A 15,625-nucleotide genomic window follows, 5' to 3' on the forward strand; every position below is an offset into this window, starting at 1 on the left:
CAATACGTACAGTTTGTATGTGTGCTATTTCTGTGGGTATAGTTTTATACTCTTTGTGTGCATGTGCATGTAGTGGTTACAGACAGTGTATGTATATGTATGTTCTCTGTGTGCGTACAGTATGTGGAGTGGTTGTACACAGTGTATGTGCATATATGTGTACTCTGTGTGTGGGTGTGCACACACAGTGGGTATGCACTGTGTGTGCGCACAGTGGGCATGTGCTGTGTGTGCGCGCGCACAGTGGGTATGCGCTCTGCATGTGCGCGCGCACAGTGGGTATGCGCTCTGCGTGTGTGCGCGCACAGTGGGTATGCGCTCTGCGTGTGTGCGTGCACACTGGGTATGCGCTCTGCGTGTGTGCGTGCACACTGGGTATGCGCTCTGCGTGTGTGCGTGCACACTGGGTATGCGCTCTGTGTGTGTGTGTGTGCGCACACTGGGTCTGCGCTCTGTGTGTGTGTGTGTGCGCACACTGGGTCTGCGCTCTGTGTGTGTGTGTGTGCGCACACTGGGTCTGCGCTCTGTGTGTGTGTGTGTGCGCACACTGGGTCTGCGCTCTGCGTGTGTGTGTGCGCACACTGGGTCTGCGCTCTGCGTATGCGTGTGTGTGCGTACACTGGGTCTGCGCTCTGCGTATGCGTGTGTGTGTGCACACTGGGTCTGCGCTCTGCGTATGCGTGTGTGTGTGTGCACACTGGGTCTGCGCTCTGCGTATGCGTGTGTGTGTGCACACTGGGTCTGCGCTCTGCGTATGCGTGTGTGTGCACACTAGATATGCGTTCTACACGCGTGTGTAGGTTATTGAATGCAAGTGAAGAGCAGAGCCAGCAGGCTCTCTAAATCCCTTGGGAAGGCCGGCTTGATTGATAAAGGTTGCCAGCCTGTGAGTTGTGGGAGCAGCTGCTGGTAGCTATTGTTTGTGCCTGACCTAGCAGAAGTAAGCTGTTTTTGATGGCGAAGCAGGAAAATACAAACGAGACAGAGCTGCAGCAGCAAGGACCCAGGCTTGTTTGTTTGTTAGTGGGGAAAAGTTGCCCCCCGTCCCCACCAACTCCTCAGTCATGATCAGTGTTCGGGGTGGCAGCCGTGTCCTGGTAGATGGAGAAGTGGAGACTGGAAATGACCACACTCCGCACTGCCAGCTCCCCTGTGGCTTTACAGCCTTGGACAGTGGGGATTCGGGAGAGATGATCGGGGAGGAGGATGAAATGAAAGCGGGGGCATGTCAGGGATTTAGTTTGTGCACAGCCTTGTAGATGAGGATGCGGCACTAGAATTTAGCCTATTCCCTTCAGGTTAGGTCTGGGTACTATATAAATACCTCACTCTATGTCATTTGGGTCTAGTGTTCTGCTTCCCCCCCCCCCTCATTTGTCTCTGGTAGATCCGCGGATCATGGGGTCTTCTCTCTCAGACCCCAAAAGCTCCTTCAATGGAAACTGGAATGATGCACAGTCTCACCAGATGGCTGTGAAAAGAACCTATGGCATCTTAATCTTGCCTCTTAAATGCCTTGGTAAACCTACTGGCACAGTATGGCCCTTCTAAAAGGATACAAGGCATTGATGTGATGGGGCACTGTATATTATCCAACAATGCCATCCCGAATGGCGTATCATTACAAGAAGAGGCGAGCTTTGGGAATTCTAATGAGGGTGGGCTATCCATTCCTCCCTCTCTCCATCCATTCATCCCTCCTGCCCACTCACTTTCCCCCACATTCGCTTAGTATCTCACAGGCTGTTGCTAGCTCAGAGCTATAGTATATGTTCTTCAGACAGGCAAGGAGGATTTGAACATGCAGGCAGGGCAGCGCGTATAGGATAAATATAGGGGACTTTCATCTCTAGCGGTGCCGGTCTGGCACCTTTCACCTCAGGGCCAGATTTGTGACCCTCACAGTCCTGCTGGGGAGTGATTATTTGCACGAGGCGAGTCAATGAAGTCAGTGGGAACTGCTCTTGAATGGGAGTGAGTGGATCACAGCCCGGCCTTCAATTAATTCTAATAAATAGCAATAAAATGTGATAATCAAAGAAATAAATCCAAGTTGGGAAGCTCCTGCCTTCAGCAGCAGGCTAGTTTAGTTGATCATTCATAGCACAACAGCTTGGAAGGTGAAGCCAGATATGAAGCCTGAACTCTGAGGTTCTCCTGCTTCCAGCACACTCAGTAGGATTTGTGGGTGCATTTCTCCCCATGCAGGTCAGGAACAGCTCCCCCTGCTTGCCAGATCTGTACTAGGAACATTTTCTGCCCGAGATTTTACCAAATTTCCAAGCTAGTTCGTCAAAACTGATTTTCAGATGGATCCAAAGCCCAGATCATGTTTAAGGGACTGGTTTCAAAGTCCACAGTGGGTTGGAACTGGTTCAGATAAAAAAAAAAATCTTGGGCCGCCTGGAACTTGGTCAATGCTAAGGCTCCAACACGGCTGACATCCAGCATAGAATAACTGGTTTAAGAAACTGTTTAGTATTTGGGGGAGGGAAATTTCCCCAGTACAGTCACCAGCCTCTCAGCAGCTTCACTGGGAGTTAGTTTTATCCTGCGGTGTGGCTGGACGAAGACCCAAGGCCATGAGTGAGTGAGTGTGTGCTTTAGAGGTCCCCAACATCACAGCCCACACCCCTGATCTGGCCTGAGGAAGAGGTGATGGACGCCCAAGTTTGCTGTGGGGAGAAGAGAGCCCAGCTTTCCCCCTGACAATTGCAATGAAAGCAGCAATCAGGCTGCTAATTTGGCATGGCTCTTTTGCAGTTCTAATTCATATTGTGCATTTCTTTCGTTGCCCTGCTGGGTTGAAACAAGCCACATTCCCCAGCCCAGTCATCTCAAACAGCAGCGCTTTGCGTGAAAGCTGACAAAGCCATGTGAGCCAGTTCTGGCACTTCAATAATTAACAACCTCCTTCTCCCCACCACTTTGGCCCCCTTCCACCTTTATGTGTGTACTAGAGGACACAAATAGGGAAAGTTGGAGGAAACTTCCTCTAGCCTTCTACTGGGACATAATTGTGTTGGCTGTTAGTCTGTAGGTCTTCTGAATCTAGGGACAAGTGAGAGTACCATCCAGATGCAGGGTGGCCTAAGAGAGGACAGGATCCCTTGGTTCTATTCTCAGCTCTGCCACTGACTTCCTTTGTGGCCTTGGGAAAGTCACTTCAGTGCCTCAGTTTCCCTCTCTGTCAAATGGGGATCATACTTCTGAGGGCTGATGGGCAACTTACTTCTTTAATGCTTGCAAAGGGCTTGGAGAGCCTTGGTGGGCAGTGTAAAGGAAAGGTCGGTGATGGGTTTTGAGGAAAGAGTGCTTTCTGCGGCAGGCAGCGATAGTTGGGTTAAAAACAGCTGGAAATGGAGAAGCTACTGCAGCAGGAGCTACCAGAGACATAATTTATTCCATTGGACAATCCCGGGTGGATGCCCTATCCTGAGATAGCTTATTCCCCACACTCTGTATGGGGATAAGCTACGCCAGTGGGGAACTTTTATAACTGCATCCACACTAGAAAGAGTTGCATAGTTCTTGCACAACAACGTTTGCTTGTAGACAAAGCCGTAGAGGAGATCTCCTCTGAGACACTTTCCCTCTTTTAATTTCAAACTTCAAACTCCACTTGCATCTCTCCTTCTTGCTTCCTGCTTGTTACCATGGTGCTGCCAGCCGAGCTGTTTGTAATGACTGTACATCTTTTGTAAAGGGTTTGGAGATGCTGGAGTTTGGCATAACAAATCGCCCCTGCAGAGGTCTAGGGGATTCAGAAGGGAGCAGAGAGGAGAGAGGTACTTATCAAGCTGTTTGAGCTCCTCCTCTCTAAAAAGACAAGAAATGGAGGGGCCAGGGGGTAGGGGAACAGATGCAGCGGAAGGGGAGCTGCGCTGAAGAAGGGGACTTGGGATTTCTGCACACGGAAAGCAGTTAAAGTGAATTACCCAGGACAGTGGGTGGTTTAGAAAGGAGTTAGTGAGTATGAGCACAAGCCTATATTCCCTTTGCATTCTGAGATCCCATTACTTCAGTGGGAGATTTGGTGGGCGAGGAATGCTGTATTTGGAGGAAAGAGAAGGCTTGCTAAGGCACAGCTCTGCAGAAGGGTCTGGAGGGCAGAGCTGGGGTCCTTGTTAGGTTTCTGGTTCCTTTACCCTCCCTCCCTGGCATTCCCTGGGTCCCCATCTAGCCCTATCTGTTTGCTCTACCGGTTTAGGAAAGATGGGTCTAAGCCCCATATCTGGGATCCAGCTTCAGGGAGTTCTGTTCTCAGGTTTTGGCTCCGCCTATTATGAAAGGGCCAATTTTGGCTGCTTTTTACCACTCCCACAGCAAGTAGGGTTTGTAAATAAGCCACAAAGGGCCGGGGTAGAATTCTCCCAGTGCTGGAGCAGCATATATAAGGAATCATATCCTATCCTGTCCTGTAGGCCTCAGCCCAGGGGGTGTGCTGGGACAGGCCTAGGGGTAGGAATGGGGATAGCTCGAGTGCTAAGTTCTACAGTGTGCAGTGCAGCCCATAGGCAACCTAGGACAGACTGCTGTAAGTTGGACTGATCCCGGGGCTGCTCTAACTTACACCAGGGGGTGTTTTGAACTATGCAGAGAGCTGGAAACCATACTGAACAAAGCTGTCAGAAAACCACATTTTGCGCCCCATCTCTGTTGCAAAGTGCATGAAACCTGGAGGGAGGAAGAGTTTGGAGGAGACACACAGAAGTCAGTCTGTGCACACATGGCTGGAATGCTAGCTGCAGCTGAAGCGTCTCTGGAAATAGTTCTTTTAATAAAGATCCAGTTTAGTTTTAGAAACTTGGAGTCTTTTGATGTTATTACCCAGCATATGGTACACGAAACATGGTGGCAGCAGTCAGCCTAGTGAGAGACACAGCAAGAAAGAGAACGTGATTAACAGGCAAACAAAGCAGCATCTAGAAGCAGAGATGCTACAACTCCGCCTCTCATTCAAATTATGTGCCCACAGACTGGCTTCCTGGTGCATCCTCCAAATTTTTCCCTTCTACAACTGGTGCTTCTCCCTCCAAGTTCCATGCAGGTCATTACAGTTTCCACCTGGGCTGCACTTCCATCTCCCCAGGAGGTGATTATCTAGCCATCTCTGATTGGCGATGTGGATGGGAGGATGGTTACGGTATCTGGGTGGATCAATGGGGCAATGCATGTGGATGGAGAATAAGACATCTGAGCCAGGAGAAGTCTGGGTTTAGAGTCCTTTGCTGGCTACAAAAGTTGGTGAAAATCAAACCCAAACCCTTCCTTTCTTGCCGTGAGAGGGCGGGCTCCTGATGGGCCATTCCCCAGGCAGACAGGGCTCTTCTCATCACCGTGCCCTGAGCACAAGCTTCTTCAGCACGAGGCTGTTCTGGTGCTCTGTTTCCTGTGCAGCCGAACATGATGATGTCTGCAGTACATTGTCATGAATGACATCATAATGGTGCAAACAACGTGCAGGTGGTAACCCCTTGTTTGCCAAGATGGGTTCACAAATTGGGGTAGCAGAAGGCAGGGTGGGCTAGGATTTGTGTTAGGAACACTGGGGATAGAGAACAATCTCCACAGACTCATCCACCTGATTCTTCCAGGGCTAAAAGGGAAAGAAACTTCCACCGTTGATCGTCAGGACTCCAGCAATGGTCTGTGTGGTGCTTGGAATATACAAGTGAAAGTGCCTACACTGGGCTTATTTGAGAGATCTTGCTGCTTTTCCTAAGACATACGGAACATTCACCAAGGGAAGGGTGTGTCGGTGATGCCCTGCCAGCACTGTCATGAAGGGCTTCCACAAAAGTATTCTCACTTAGCCTGTGATAAACCCTGCATCCTTAGGTATAGCGTACAGTAACTGCACAGTTGTCTGACCTCTCCCCCACCAAGCGGGTAAACCATGCATAGAGGTTTTAAAAATCTCTTAGGCCCAGATCCTCAAAGGTATCCTTCCTTTGAGGATCTGGGCCTTACTGCCAACTGATCCAAGCTAACTGAGCTGGTTCTTTAGCTCAGGCAGTCAAGACTCATACTATAAGATCCAGAGGTCCTGCGTTCAATCAGTGCAGGTGTCCTGTATAGAGGCATCATTCCACAGGTATATGTGTTCACAGAAAGGAATGGTGCGGGGCTAAGGGATTCATGTATAATCCCATTTAAACCAAAGTTCTTTCTTCATAAACCCAGCCAAAGAGCAGGGAGGAACAGCAGCCCCTGACACACAAATGCACTTTGTTTCAACTTCCTTCCTGGGAAAACACACTAAGGACTTGTCTATGCATCGAGTTATTCACAAATTGCTGCTATTCAATAACTCCATCTGTGCAAAAGTCCTAATATTGATAGTTGTAGCCCAGGATGACTTGAGACAGGGTGAGGTGATGGTGATCCAATCAGATATAAGAATGACAGCAATGAAGCTATTCTGGCCTTCTGGATGTGTGACATGAAGTCCATAACACCATACAAGGATGGGACAGCTCTGTGGGAGTCGGGTCTCATATGGCTAAATAATAATAATGCATGTTTGTTAGTGAACAGTGTAAATTTATTCCCCCACCCCCCACAGGTTTTCTGTGTGGCCCTGAGCAAGTCACTTATTCACTCTGTGCCTCAGTTTCCCAACTGTAATATGAGGCTAAAAATGTTTCCTTTCTCTAATCCTTTGTCTATGTACACAGTGGCTTTTGGGAGCAGGGACTCTCTTTTACTATATGTATATACAGAACCTAGCGCAACTGGGCTTCAATCTTGGTTGGGGCCTCAAGGCGCTACTATAAGTACATTAATGATCATGTTAGCAGCGTTCCGGGGGATAGCTCACCGGGGAATAAATTCAAAGGCAGAGATGTTGCTCCTCCAAAGTATAGCTCTGAGCCCGAGGGCTGGCAGGGATGGTTTAGAGGGATCCAGAGATTGGGGTGAACCCACCCTGCCGCATCTGGGTGGTGGGATATTAACAAGGCACCACCCTCCTGGCACATAGTACTGGAATCTCGAACCATTGCTGCTGAGCAAGGCGGATGCTGTGATCGCGGCACACGAACAGCCTCCCCTCTTCGCTGAGGGAAGCCGGGACTGGGACTCAGGATCTGAAGGGAAAAGAGATGCAGGGAGAAAGCAGAGCGTGAGACTTAGAACATTGCTTCCCCTTGCTGGGGAACTCCAGGCTTTTCATCTTCTTGGAGAATAAGGCCCTGCCTCCCAAGCTGGAATGTAAAGGGGATTAAGGATCTTGAGAGACGAAATTGCCTCATCTGCGCTTAATAACTTGTACATCTTTGCTGAGGCCAGGGCTGTTTCCTGGCACCCTGGGGACCCATTCCCCCCTCCCTCACTGGCACATTGCAGGGAGAGATGGCTTCAAAGAGGTCCACAAGCAAGGAGAAATTGTCTCTGGGCTTAGAGTGTTGCTGGAAGGAAAGGAGGGCAGGCAAAGTTTCCAGACTCCACCATGTATATTAGCTCCCCCCTCCCCTATTTGGAGCTTGCCCTTGCTGCTGCAACCAAAGGGACAGCTGGTTATTTTGTTTGCGTCAATCCATATTGTCTCCTTGGTGGGGAAAACAGGATTTCCCATCAACAGGCTCAGCTTTTAGTTAGGAGTGGCTGGAAGAGGGCAAGGAGCCAGATGGGGAGGAGACTGCTGGCCATCCTGAACTGCACTCAGTATCAGGAGTGGAGACTGAGCCTTGGCCATGTGACATCTTCTCTTTCAGAACCATCATCCTTCCCTAAAAATGTATAGCGCGATTGCACTACAGCATGGCTCTGGATGGCAGTCATGGGTCAGGATCAGAGCTCTGGACCCTTTCTAGGCCCCTGATGTGTGCAGCTGATGTTGGTCTTTATTAATGTGGAGCATATGGTGTTGGCCTGTTGGGGAGAATAAGGATTCCTGGGTCTGACACTGACTCACTGAGGGCTATGTCCACTGGTATCAATGGAGTCACGCCAGAGATGCAGCTGGTTCTTCTGTGATGCTGGACAAGTCACTTAGAACTCAACAGCCTGATGCAGCTCCCAGGGAAGCCAGTGAAAAGACTCCCATTGTTATTGCTCAGGTCTGTACATCCCCACAGAGAGGATGGAGTGGAGATGTACCACCCTCTGGGAGCTTTGGGTGGCATTATAACTCAGCCAGTAGCAACGCAGCCTTGGCACCACAACCTGTCCATCCTTCTCCCCTTGGGAGGGATGCACTATCAGCTGGGCCCAGCCATGCTCTGAGCATCAAGACTGCCTGGCCCATCCCTTCTCACATGGGTCAGAGGGAGGGATGAGAACCTGTCCCTGCAGGGGCTCAGGAATCCCATGTGGATGGCATGGAGGAGGACTGGGGTCTCAGGAATATTGCTGTAGTATCCGAGCCTTGGGTGCCTATTCCCAGGTATTGATTTAGTTGGTGTTGGTCCTGCTTTGAACAAGGGGTTGGACTAGATGACCTCCTGAGGTCTCTTCCAAGCCTAATCTTCTGTGATTCTATCTGGTAGCTGTTTGTATTGTGCTTTTTTTTTTTTTTTTTTTTAGCTTTAAGAGTAAGGAAATACAACATAAATACAATACAAAAGCCAGACCCTTGAGTCTGCCCATCCCAGGGACAGAGGAGTGTGTCTATGTTATAAGAAGAGATAGTGACCAGGCGCAGTGAAGGGCAAAAGCACCGATTTCGCTGTGGCCTCATGTGTTGCCCGAGCCCCGTTGCTTTTCAAAAGCGCTTAAATGCTCGTTGGATGGAGGGAATGCTTGGATTACACGCTGTCTGATTCCATTGTTGTCCATGGATCTCCAAGCTGGGGTGCTTCACAAAGGTGGAGGGGGAGGGGGAGGATTTTTGATTTAAACCTGCTCACTGGTCCATGGTGCAAACTTCAGCAGAAGGTGACAGGCAGTTAATCATCTGCATTCCCATCACCTGCTTCATTTCTGAAATATCCAGTAGACAGGGCACCTCTTCATTTGTACAGAAATGGGCCTCAGAGTATTTGTTGGAACCTTTCTTTTACAGTATCTTTAAATGTGCCTATAGCGGTAGGCCCAGACCAAAATCCTGGATCCGTGCATCCTCCCATGTTGGCTCTGAACTCTGTGGCCCCGGCCCAGCTCTATAACGAACCATTATTCATTTAAAAAGAGAGGGATACAGTAGATTTGTCCTCTTGGGTGAAATCCTAAGGACCTTTCTCAGTCCTCAAAACAGCCAGAACTCCCACTGACTTCAACAGGAGTTTGATTAAGCACAAACTGAATAAAGCCCTCTGGGTTTGCCCATAGCGAAACCATGGGGTTTTTTTTAGAAATAATAAAAATCTATGTATGTCAACAGCTCCTTTCATCTAAAGGTCTCTAAAGCAGAGAAGAAGAATGGTCCAGTGGTCAGAAAACTAGCCTGGATTTGGGAGATCTGGGTTCAAATCCCTGCTCTGCCCACAGACTCCCTGAATGCCCCACTTAGCCTCTGTGTGCCTCCATTCCCCATCTATAAAATGGGGATAATAGCATGGTCCAACCTCAGAGGAGTGGTATGGAGACGTCAATACATTAAAGATTGTGAGGTGTTCAGGTAAGGGGGCTCAGATCAGGACCTAGCATCGATGAAGCAGTGTGAAAGTAGTCTTGCTGGATCTCTGTGAAGTAAGTCAGTCTTCATGGGTAGACAATTATTGAACAGAGAGATTAGATGATTTTCCAAGCATCGCACACTGAGTCAGCGGGAGCACCAAGAATAAAAGACACAGTTCCCAGGCCTAGACCATCTCGGGAGAATACACCCTGAGTAAGGTTTACTGGAACTGCAGTTCACACACTGCTGTGATTTTGGATCTTTAATTCTGTTCACTATCGATGGAGATTCATACTATTCAAATTCACTCTCAAGAGGATTCCACTCATGATGATGTGTGACCTCTGTATATGGGTCCATGAGTCCCTCCTTCAAAATGTGTCCATTCACCGATAACTTTACAACAGAGCTCATTTGTCCCTCATATAGCTGGGCAGCAGGCACTATGATAGGTCAAGAACAGAGTAATAGATATAGTAGGGAGGAAAGAAATGGGGTGGCTGGGGGCATAGAGGCATACAAGAGAGTGGTGGCAAAGAGATGCATGAATTTTAATGGTGATTTTAGTTGTTTTCCATGTTACTTTTATCATTGTTTATTACTTAGACTGTAATAGCACCCCCAATATGCTAACACTGAGGAAATACAAGGTCCCCAGATGACATGCAGTGTTACTAAAATTCCCTGACAAACCCCACGCTGGGGCCACAGTCATCCTTGCTGTCACTCCATTGACCTCCATTCACTGAGGTTTCCACGTACTACCTCTGTGATCTCTGCTGCTCCCTCGCTTGTTAACTTGTAAGTTAATTTGCATCACCACTGCTGGAAAAAGTAATGAAGTTGACTGGAGAGAATATAAACAAAGGATCTTAGGCTGAGTGGGTTTATCCTCTGTCACTAATGTCTAACAAAGCTCTTTCTCTGGGTTATAAAGGATGTTAAATGCTTTGAAAGGAACACAGTTGTATTCAGCTTGGATGCTTGAATGTTCTCCTGTCACATAAGGGGCTTGGGTTCACGGTAGCACTCTGACTTTGCAGTCGGGGATATGGGAAGCAGCATTTAGTGACAGTGACTGCTAAGAAGATGATATGGTGCTGATGTGGATGAGTGAAAGGAAGGGAGGATGCTTGCAATGGGAAAACTTTAGGAAGTTGAAAGGTTTTCTTTGGATGAGTGTCCTGATCTTTTTTTGAGACTGTCTGCCTGGAATACTTTGGAGAACAGAAGATATTTTCTCTTTCCTGCTTCCAGAAACTGTGAGAGACTAGCTTCCTTTTCTGTGCTTCACCTTTTGTTCTCCTGGCTGCAGGGAGATGGAGATCTCTGGGGGAAATGAAAAATAAGGTTTTGCTGGGGGAGAAAAGAGATTTGAAGTTTCCAAAAAAGTTTGAATTGATATTTGGACAAAAGTTTAAGGCTGTAACTAGGCTGGCTTGTATGCACTTGGTAAAAGGCAGCTTCAGGGTGAATGAAGGGGCCCCAAAGAGCCACTTGGGAATGGACTGAGAGGAGTCCAAGCCATGTGACTCTAAAGTAATTGAGAAACTTTTTGGAAATCCTCTTGAACTGTTCTGAGGTTCAAGTGGAATTTTAGATGGAACAAGAAGCCCTGAGCACAGCAGGCAATGTGCTGAAGTTCTCCTCCTGGGAAACCCGTGCTACTGAGTCTCTGAAACTGCTGCTCACAGCAAAGCTAAAAAAAGCAAAGGACAGAAAGAAAAGAGGTGGTGGGAAGCATAACCACGATGGGCGGTGTGCTCATGAATCACTTTTCTCCTTCCCCTCAGGTGCTCCGTGGATAACAGAGTCACTCGAGTGGCCTGGCTGAATCGCAGCAGCATCCTCTATGCCGGCAATGACAAGTGGTGTTTGGACCCTCGGGTGGTGCTCCTGTCAAACACCAAAACCCAGTACAGCATCCAGATCCAGGATGTGGACGTGTATGATGAGGGGCCCTACACCTGCTCCGTGCAGACAGACAATCACCCCAAAACATCACGGGTGCATCTCATCGTGCAAGGTAAGGCCCAGGGGAGACAGGCTTTCTTGGGCTGCTAGGAGCTCATTGCTTCCTTGGTTTCTCTTCTCCCATCTCTCCTGGTTCCTTTTCCCAATGGCCCCTTTCAACTCCTCTTCCCATTTGCCACAATGACCTTTATTCCCAGTTCCCTTGTTCCTGTGGCTCCATCCTAGTCTCCCTCTTCCCAAACAACAGCATCTCCCTTCCCATTCCACTCGCTGCCTTTGCTCTTTGCCAGCCTTGTCCCAGCTCTCCCACACAGCCTGCCGGTCTGGCCTAAGGCTCAGTCCAACTGTCATGGTGGGGGTTGTTTAGCCCCAAGTGGAGCAGGATCGCGAGGACCAGGCAGCCCAAGCTGAATCGAGCAAAGTCCATGTGTTTTATTTTTTTCTGGGAAGATGGGGCAGGGCTTGCCTGACTCCCTCTGAATAGTCATCAGGCCTCAACCTCAGCTGCTCGAGAGTGTGACACAGAAGCTGTTCAAACCATTATTTTCTCACACTGGAGGGAAACAGCAAATCAAATTATGTTTGAAGTAGTGGAAAGTGGATGAGAGGGAGGAGAGCAAGCAAGCACATCCGTGCTGGAAGAAAGATACTTGCATTGGCTCCATCATTGTGTGTTGGGAGCGGATGTGTGTGCGCCACAGGGGCCGGGGGGGGGGGCGAGAGGTTGAGAATTCTCTGTGTTGGGAGGAGGGAGGATGTTTGTATTGGAGAGTTGTGTTTTCTAAATGTGCACTCAATAGTACGTGCATGCACACCAGTCAGGCTGCTCACTTGTGTGTCCATACATCCATTCTCTCATAGTGCAAAGTGCCATAGAGTCACGTCACAGTGCACAGTAAACACAGCACATGGGAGTCACGGGCCCTTAATCTTCCTGCACGTTTGCCATCTTCACACAGCCTTGAGAAGCATCATTCTGTGTCCCGTTGAGTCAGTGACAGCATGAGACCACACCTGGCTCAGGTGCCCCCTGGCACCAGTCCCTCCAAAACTTGCTTCTGCAATCTTCCTCCACTCATCTGACCCAAGTGGCCCACAAACAAGTTATCTTTGTTTGATCACCTTAAGGATCTCAGAGATCACTCCAGTTATGCTGTACATTTGGGTGATTACCTTTTCGTTAGTCATATGCGAGGTATAGCTAATGCGAAGCAATCACCTGTAGCATCTCAATTTGAAGGCAGAAAACTCTTTATGTCCTGCTTCCTTAGCATCCACGTCTCAAAGGCACATAGCAAGACGCTGAAGACGAGACTCCACAATTTCATTTTACACTTCATGGTAATACTTTTGCTTCTCCAAATTTGGCTGAGTATTGCTGGAGCAGCAGTCATGAGTCGGATTCTGTGTTGGTTGTCTGAGTGATGTTTAGTGTACCTTGTAGTCATACTACCCTGGTGTCTGAAGTGTTCAACCCACTCCAGTGCCTCCTTAGATTTGGGTAGAAATATCTTTCGCTTTTCAACAAATGTAGATGTCACCATCTTCTTTGCCTTTCCATGTGATCTCTTTAGACCTAATTTTCTCTGCTTCCACCACTATAGTTTTCTACCAATTTTTGCAGCATTTCTTGCAATGATCCAATCAGGTCCATTTTATTCCTGAAGCATAGATGACAAATTTTTCATCCACCAACAGGTACACTCTCTTGTATGTTTCCATTAGTGGTGGTTCTTAAAATGTCTTCAACATAACAGTTGAAGAGGGAGATGCATGCATTCCAGTTTAACACTTATCCCCAAATAATCCAACTACTTTGCTCACGGCCCACAAACAACAAAACTGTCATTTTTCCACAGATATTTTCTATCTGTTTTATTACATTTTTACCAACAAGCTGCAGGATTACCCAAAGAGGTGTGTGCCGTATGTTGTCAATTGCCTCCACAAAATTCACAAAGACATTTACTACCTTCCCAGCACTTTTGCACTTAGTACATGCAGATCAAATATTTGCTCCACTGGACCTCTTTTGGGTCTCAACCTGGCTTGTTCTTCAGCCAGAAAGTTCTCTGTCTTGCGCACAGTTCTCTTCAGAACGATGCACAGAAGTATTTTGTTAGGGCATGTCAATAATGAGATGAAGTAATTTCTACAAACATCAGAGTGCCTCTTTTTATTAATAAGAACCATCAGGGACTATGTCCAAATCTTGCGGCTTCTTCTGAGTCTTCCAGACTCCCGAATCACATTGACAAACTTATGATATGCTTGGATGAGTGCCCCTCTCCACTTTTAATTAGATCTGCTTCTATGTTATCTACTCCATTGTTTTTTCAGTGACCCCACTGCATCCTCAACTGTGACATAGGAGGAGGTTCACCAGGACAAGTCAAGCTTCTTGTGTAGATTGCTCCTGCCTCTTTCACTTCCAACTTAGAATTTGTTTCGTTCATGTTCTCAGCAATACCTACTCAAAGCACTGGGTGAAACAATATTTTTTTCTGACAGGGAAACCTTTTGAAAGAGTCTTAATGGTTTCATAGGCCTTGCTAGGGGTATTTGCTACAAAGGAGTTCTGTATATTGAAGCACTCTTATTCAAACTAGTCTTCTTTTGCCACTTTAATCTGTGAACCTATTTCTTGTGTTAAACAAGAATATTGCTCTCTTGCAGTTTCATTGGTCTTCCTTTGTGCTCTTAACTTCCTTCGTTGATCACATAACTCAATAATATTCTCTGTGATCCAAGGTTTCTTCTTTAGGATCCATTTCCCCAGGAGACCATCCATGGTCTCTGTAATGCAGCAGGAGATGATGTGCTGTGCCTGATCTATGCTTGGAGTTTTTGTTTAATCATCCTCTTACATTCCACTTGTGCTCGATGGACTTTCAGTGAGTCAGCATTATAATGGACTCCGAGGTACTTGCTGCTCTTTTCTCGTTTCCCAGTTTGATCTTTGTCGGCCATTACTAATTTATTATCAGATCCTATGTCGGCCTTCTTGAAGGATCGATTCCCTGCCCCACTGAGACGACATCTCTTCGAGGCCATGACAAAGGCGATCTTGTTCTGAGTCACAAATGCAATCATGTCCAAGTCCATCTCCTTGCTTGTTTGTGATTGAACAAAGTCTTCACTAAGACTGAGTCGTTTCTAGTCGCACATTGCATGAGTCGCAGTCCTCTGCTGTTTGTCTCGGCGTAGCCAAACATCCCAACAGAGCTGCACCATTCTGGGTAACTCTCGGGACCAGTGCAAGCATTCCAGTTACCCTAGATTATTAAGATGTCTCTGCAGTGAACCACTGCTAGATCCTGCTCGATGTTGCGGTAGAATTTCTCAACCTCTTCACCACCACAGTTACTAGTTGGGGTGTAGCACTGGAAAACGCTTATGTTATAGGGATGGGCTGACAAGCTGAGGGTCATCGACCTACTGCTGACTGGTTTGTATACTATCATGTAGCAAGCTGATCTGCTTCCTGATCAGCAGCACAGCTCAATGTATGCCCACTTTTCAGGCCATATGTGCATGCATGGTCTTCAGAAAGTGTGTACTCACTAGTGTTTACATATGTGCATGTGTGTCTGTACTGAAGGGACCTGTGTGGGTGTGTATTGGGCAGGAAGGAGTGTGCATGGTGCGATGTGTAAAATGTTGCTATTTTAGCTGAGGGCAGTCTGGGTGAGGATTAATGGAAAACGTATAATCCCTTGCTAACAGTCTTTTCTCTCCGAGTTGGATGGGAGCCCTTTTAGCATGACACACTAGCTTGAGTATTGGAATCTCATCTCAGGCTAATTTTCAAATGCTGATGGGTGTATTGATTTGGCAACAAGCTGGGTTAAAAAGGCATTGGTCTGGTACACAGAGTTGCGTTATGCTAATCCGCTGTCAATATGCTGGGGCTGAGCATTATTGACAGCCTAATGAATAGAAGACCAAAAAGATTTCAGAGCTTTTTTTCCCCCTTTCCTCCCTCCTTCTCCTTCTCCCTTTTAAAGCAATTGAGAAAACTAAACAGAGCCGGACTTTTCCCATCTCCATTAGCTGTGAAATGGAAAGGGGGTGCATCGCCACCCCAAA

At 47.6% G+C, this 15,625-nt stretch overlaps 1 protein-coding gene across 12 annotated transcripts in view; it reads left to right on the forward strand.

Annotated features, from left to right (window-relative positions):
- Positions 1-15,625, forward strand: part of NTM (neurotrimin) — a 669,964-nt gene that overhangs the window by 535,978 nt on the left and 118,361 nt on the right. For all 12 annotated transcript variants that reach the window (XM_043500940.1, XM_038380967.2, XM_038380972.2 and 9 more), the window contains one exon: positions 11,356-11,588. In XM_043500940.1, coding sequence (XP_043356875.1) covers positions 11,356-11,588 — 233 coding nt within the window. The remainder of the gene's footprint in view (positions 1-11,355; positions 11,589-15,625) is intronic.

The sequence above is a fragment of the Dermochelys coriacea genome, chromosome 22 (genome assembly GCF_009764565.3).
Source record: "Dermochelys coriacea isolate rDerCor1 chromosome 22, rDerCor1.pri.v4, whole genome shotgun sequence".
In the NCBI taxonomy this organism is placed as follows: domain Eukaryota; kingdom Metazoa; phylum Chordata; order Testudines; family Dermochelyidae; genus Dermochelys; species Dermochelys coriacea.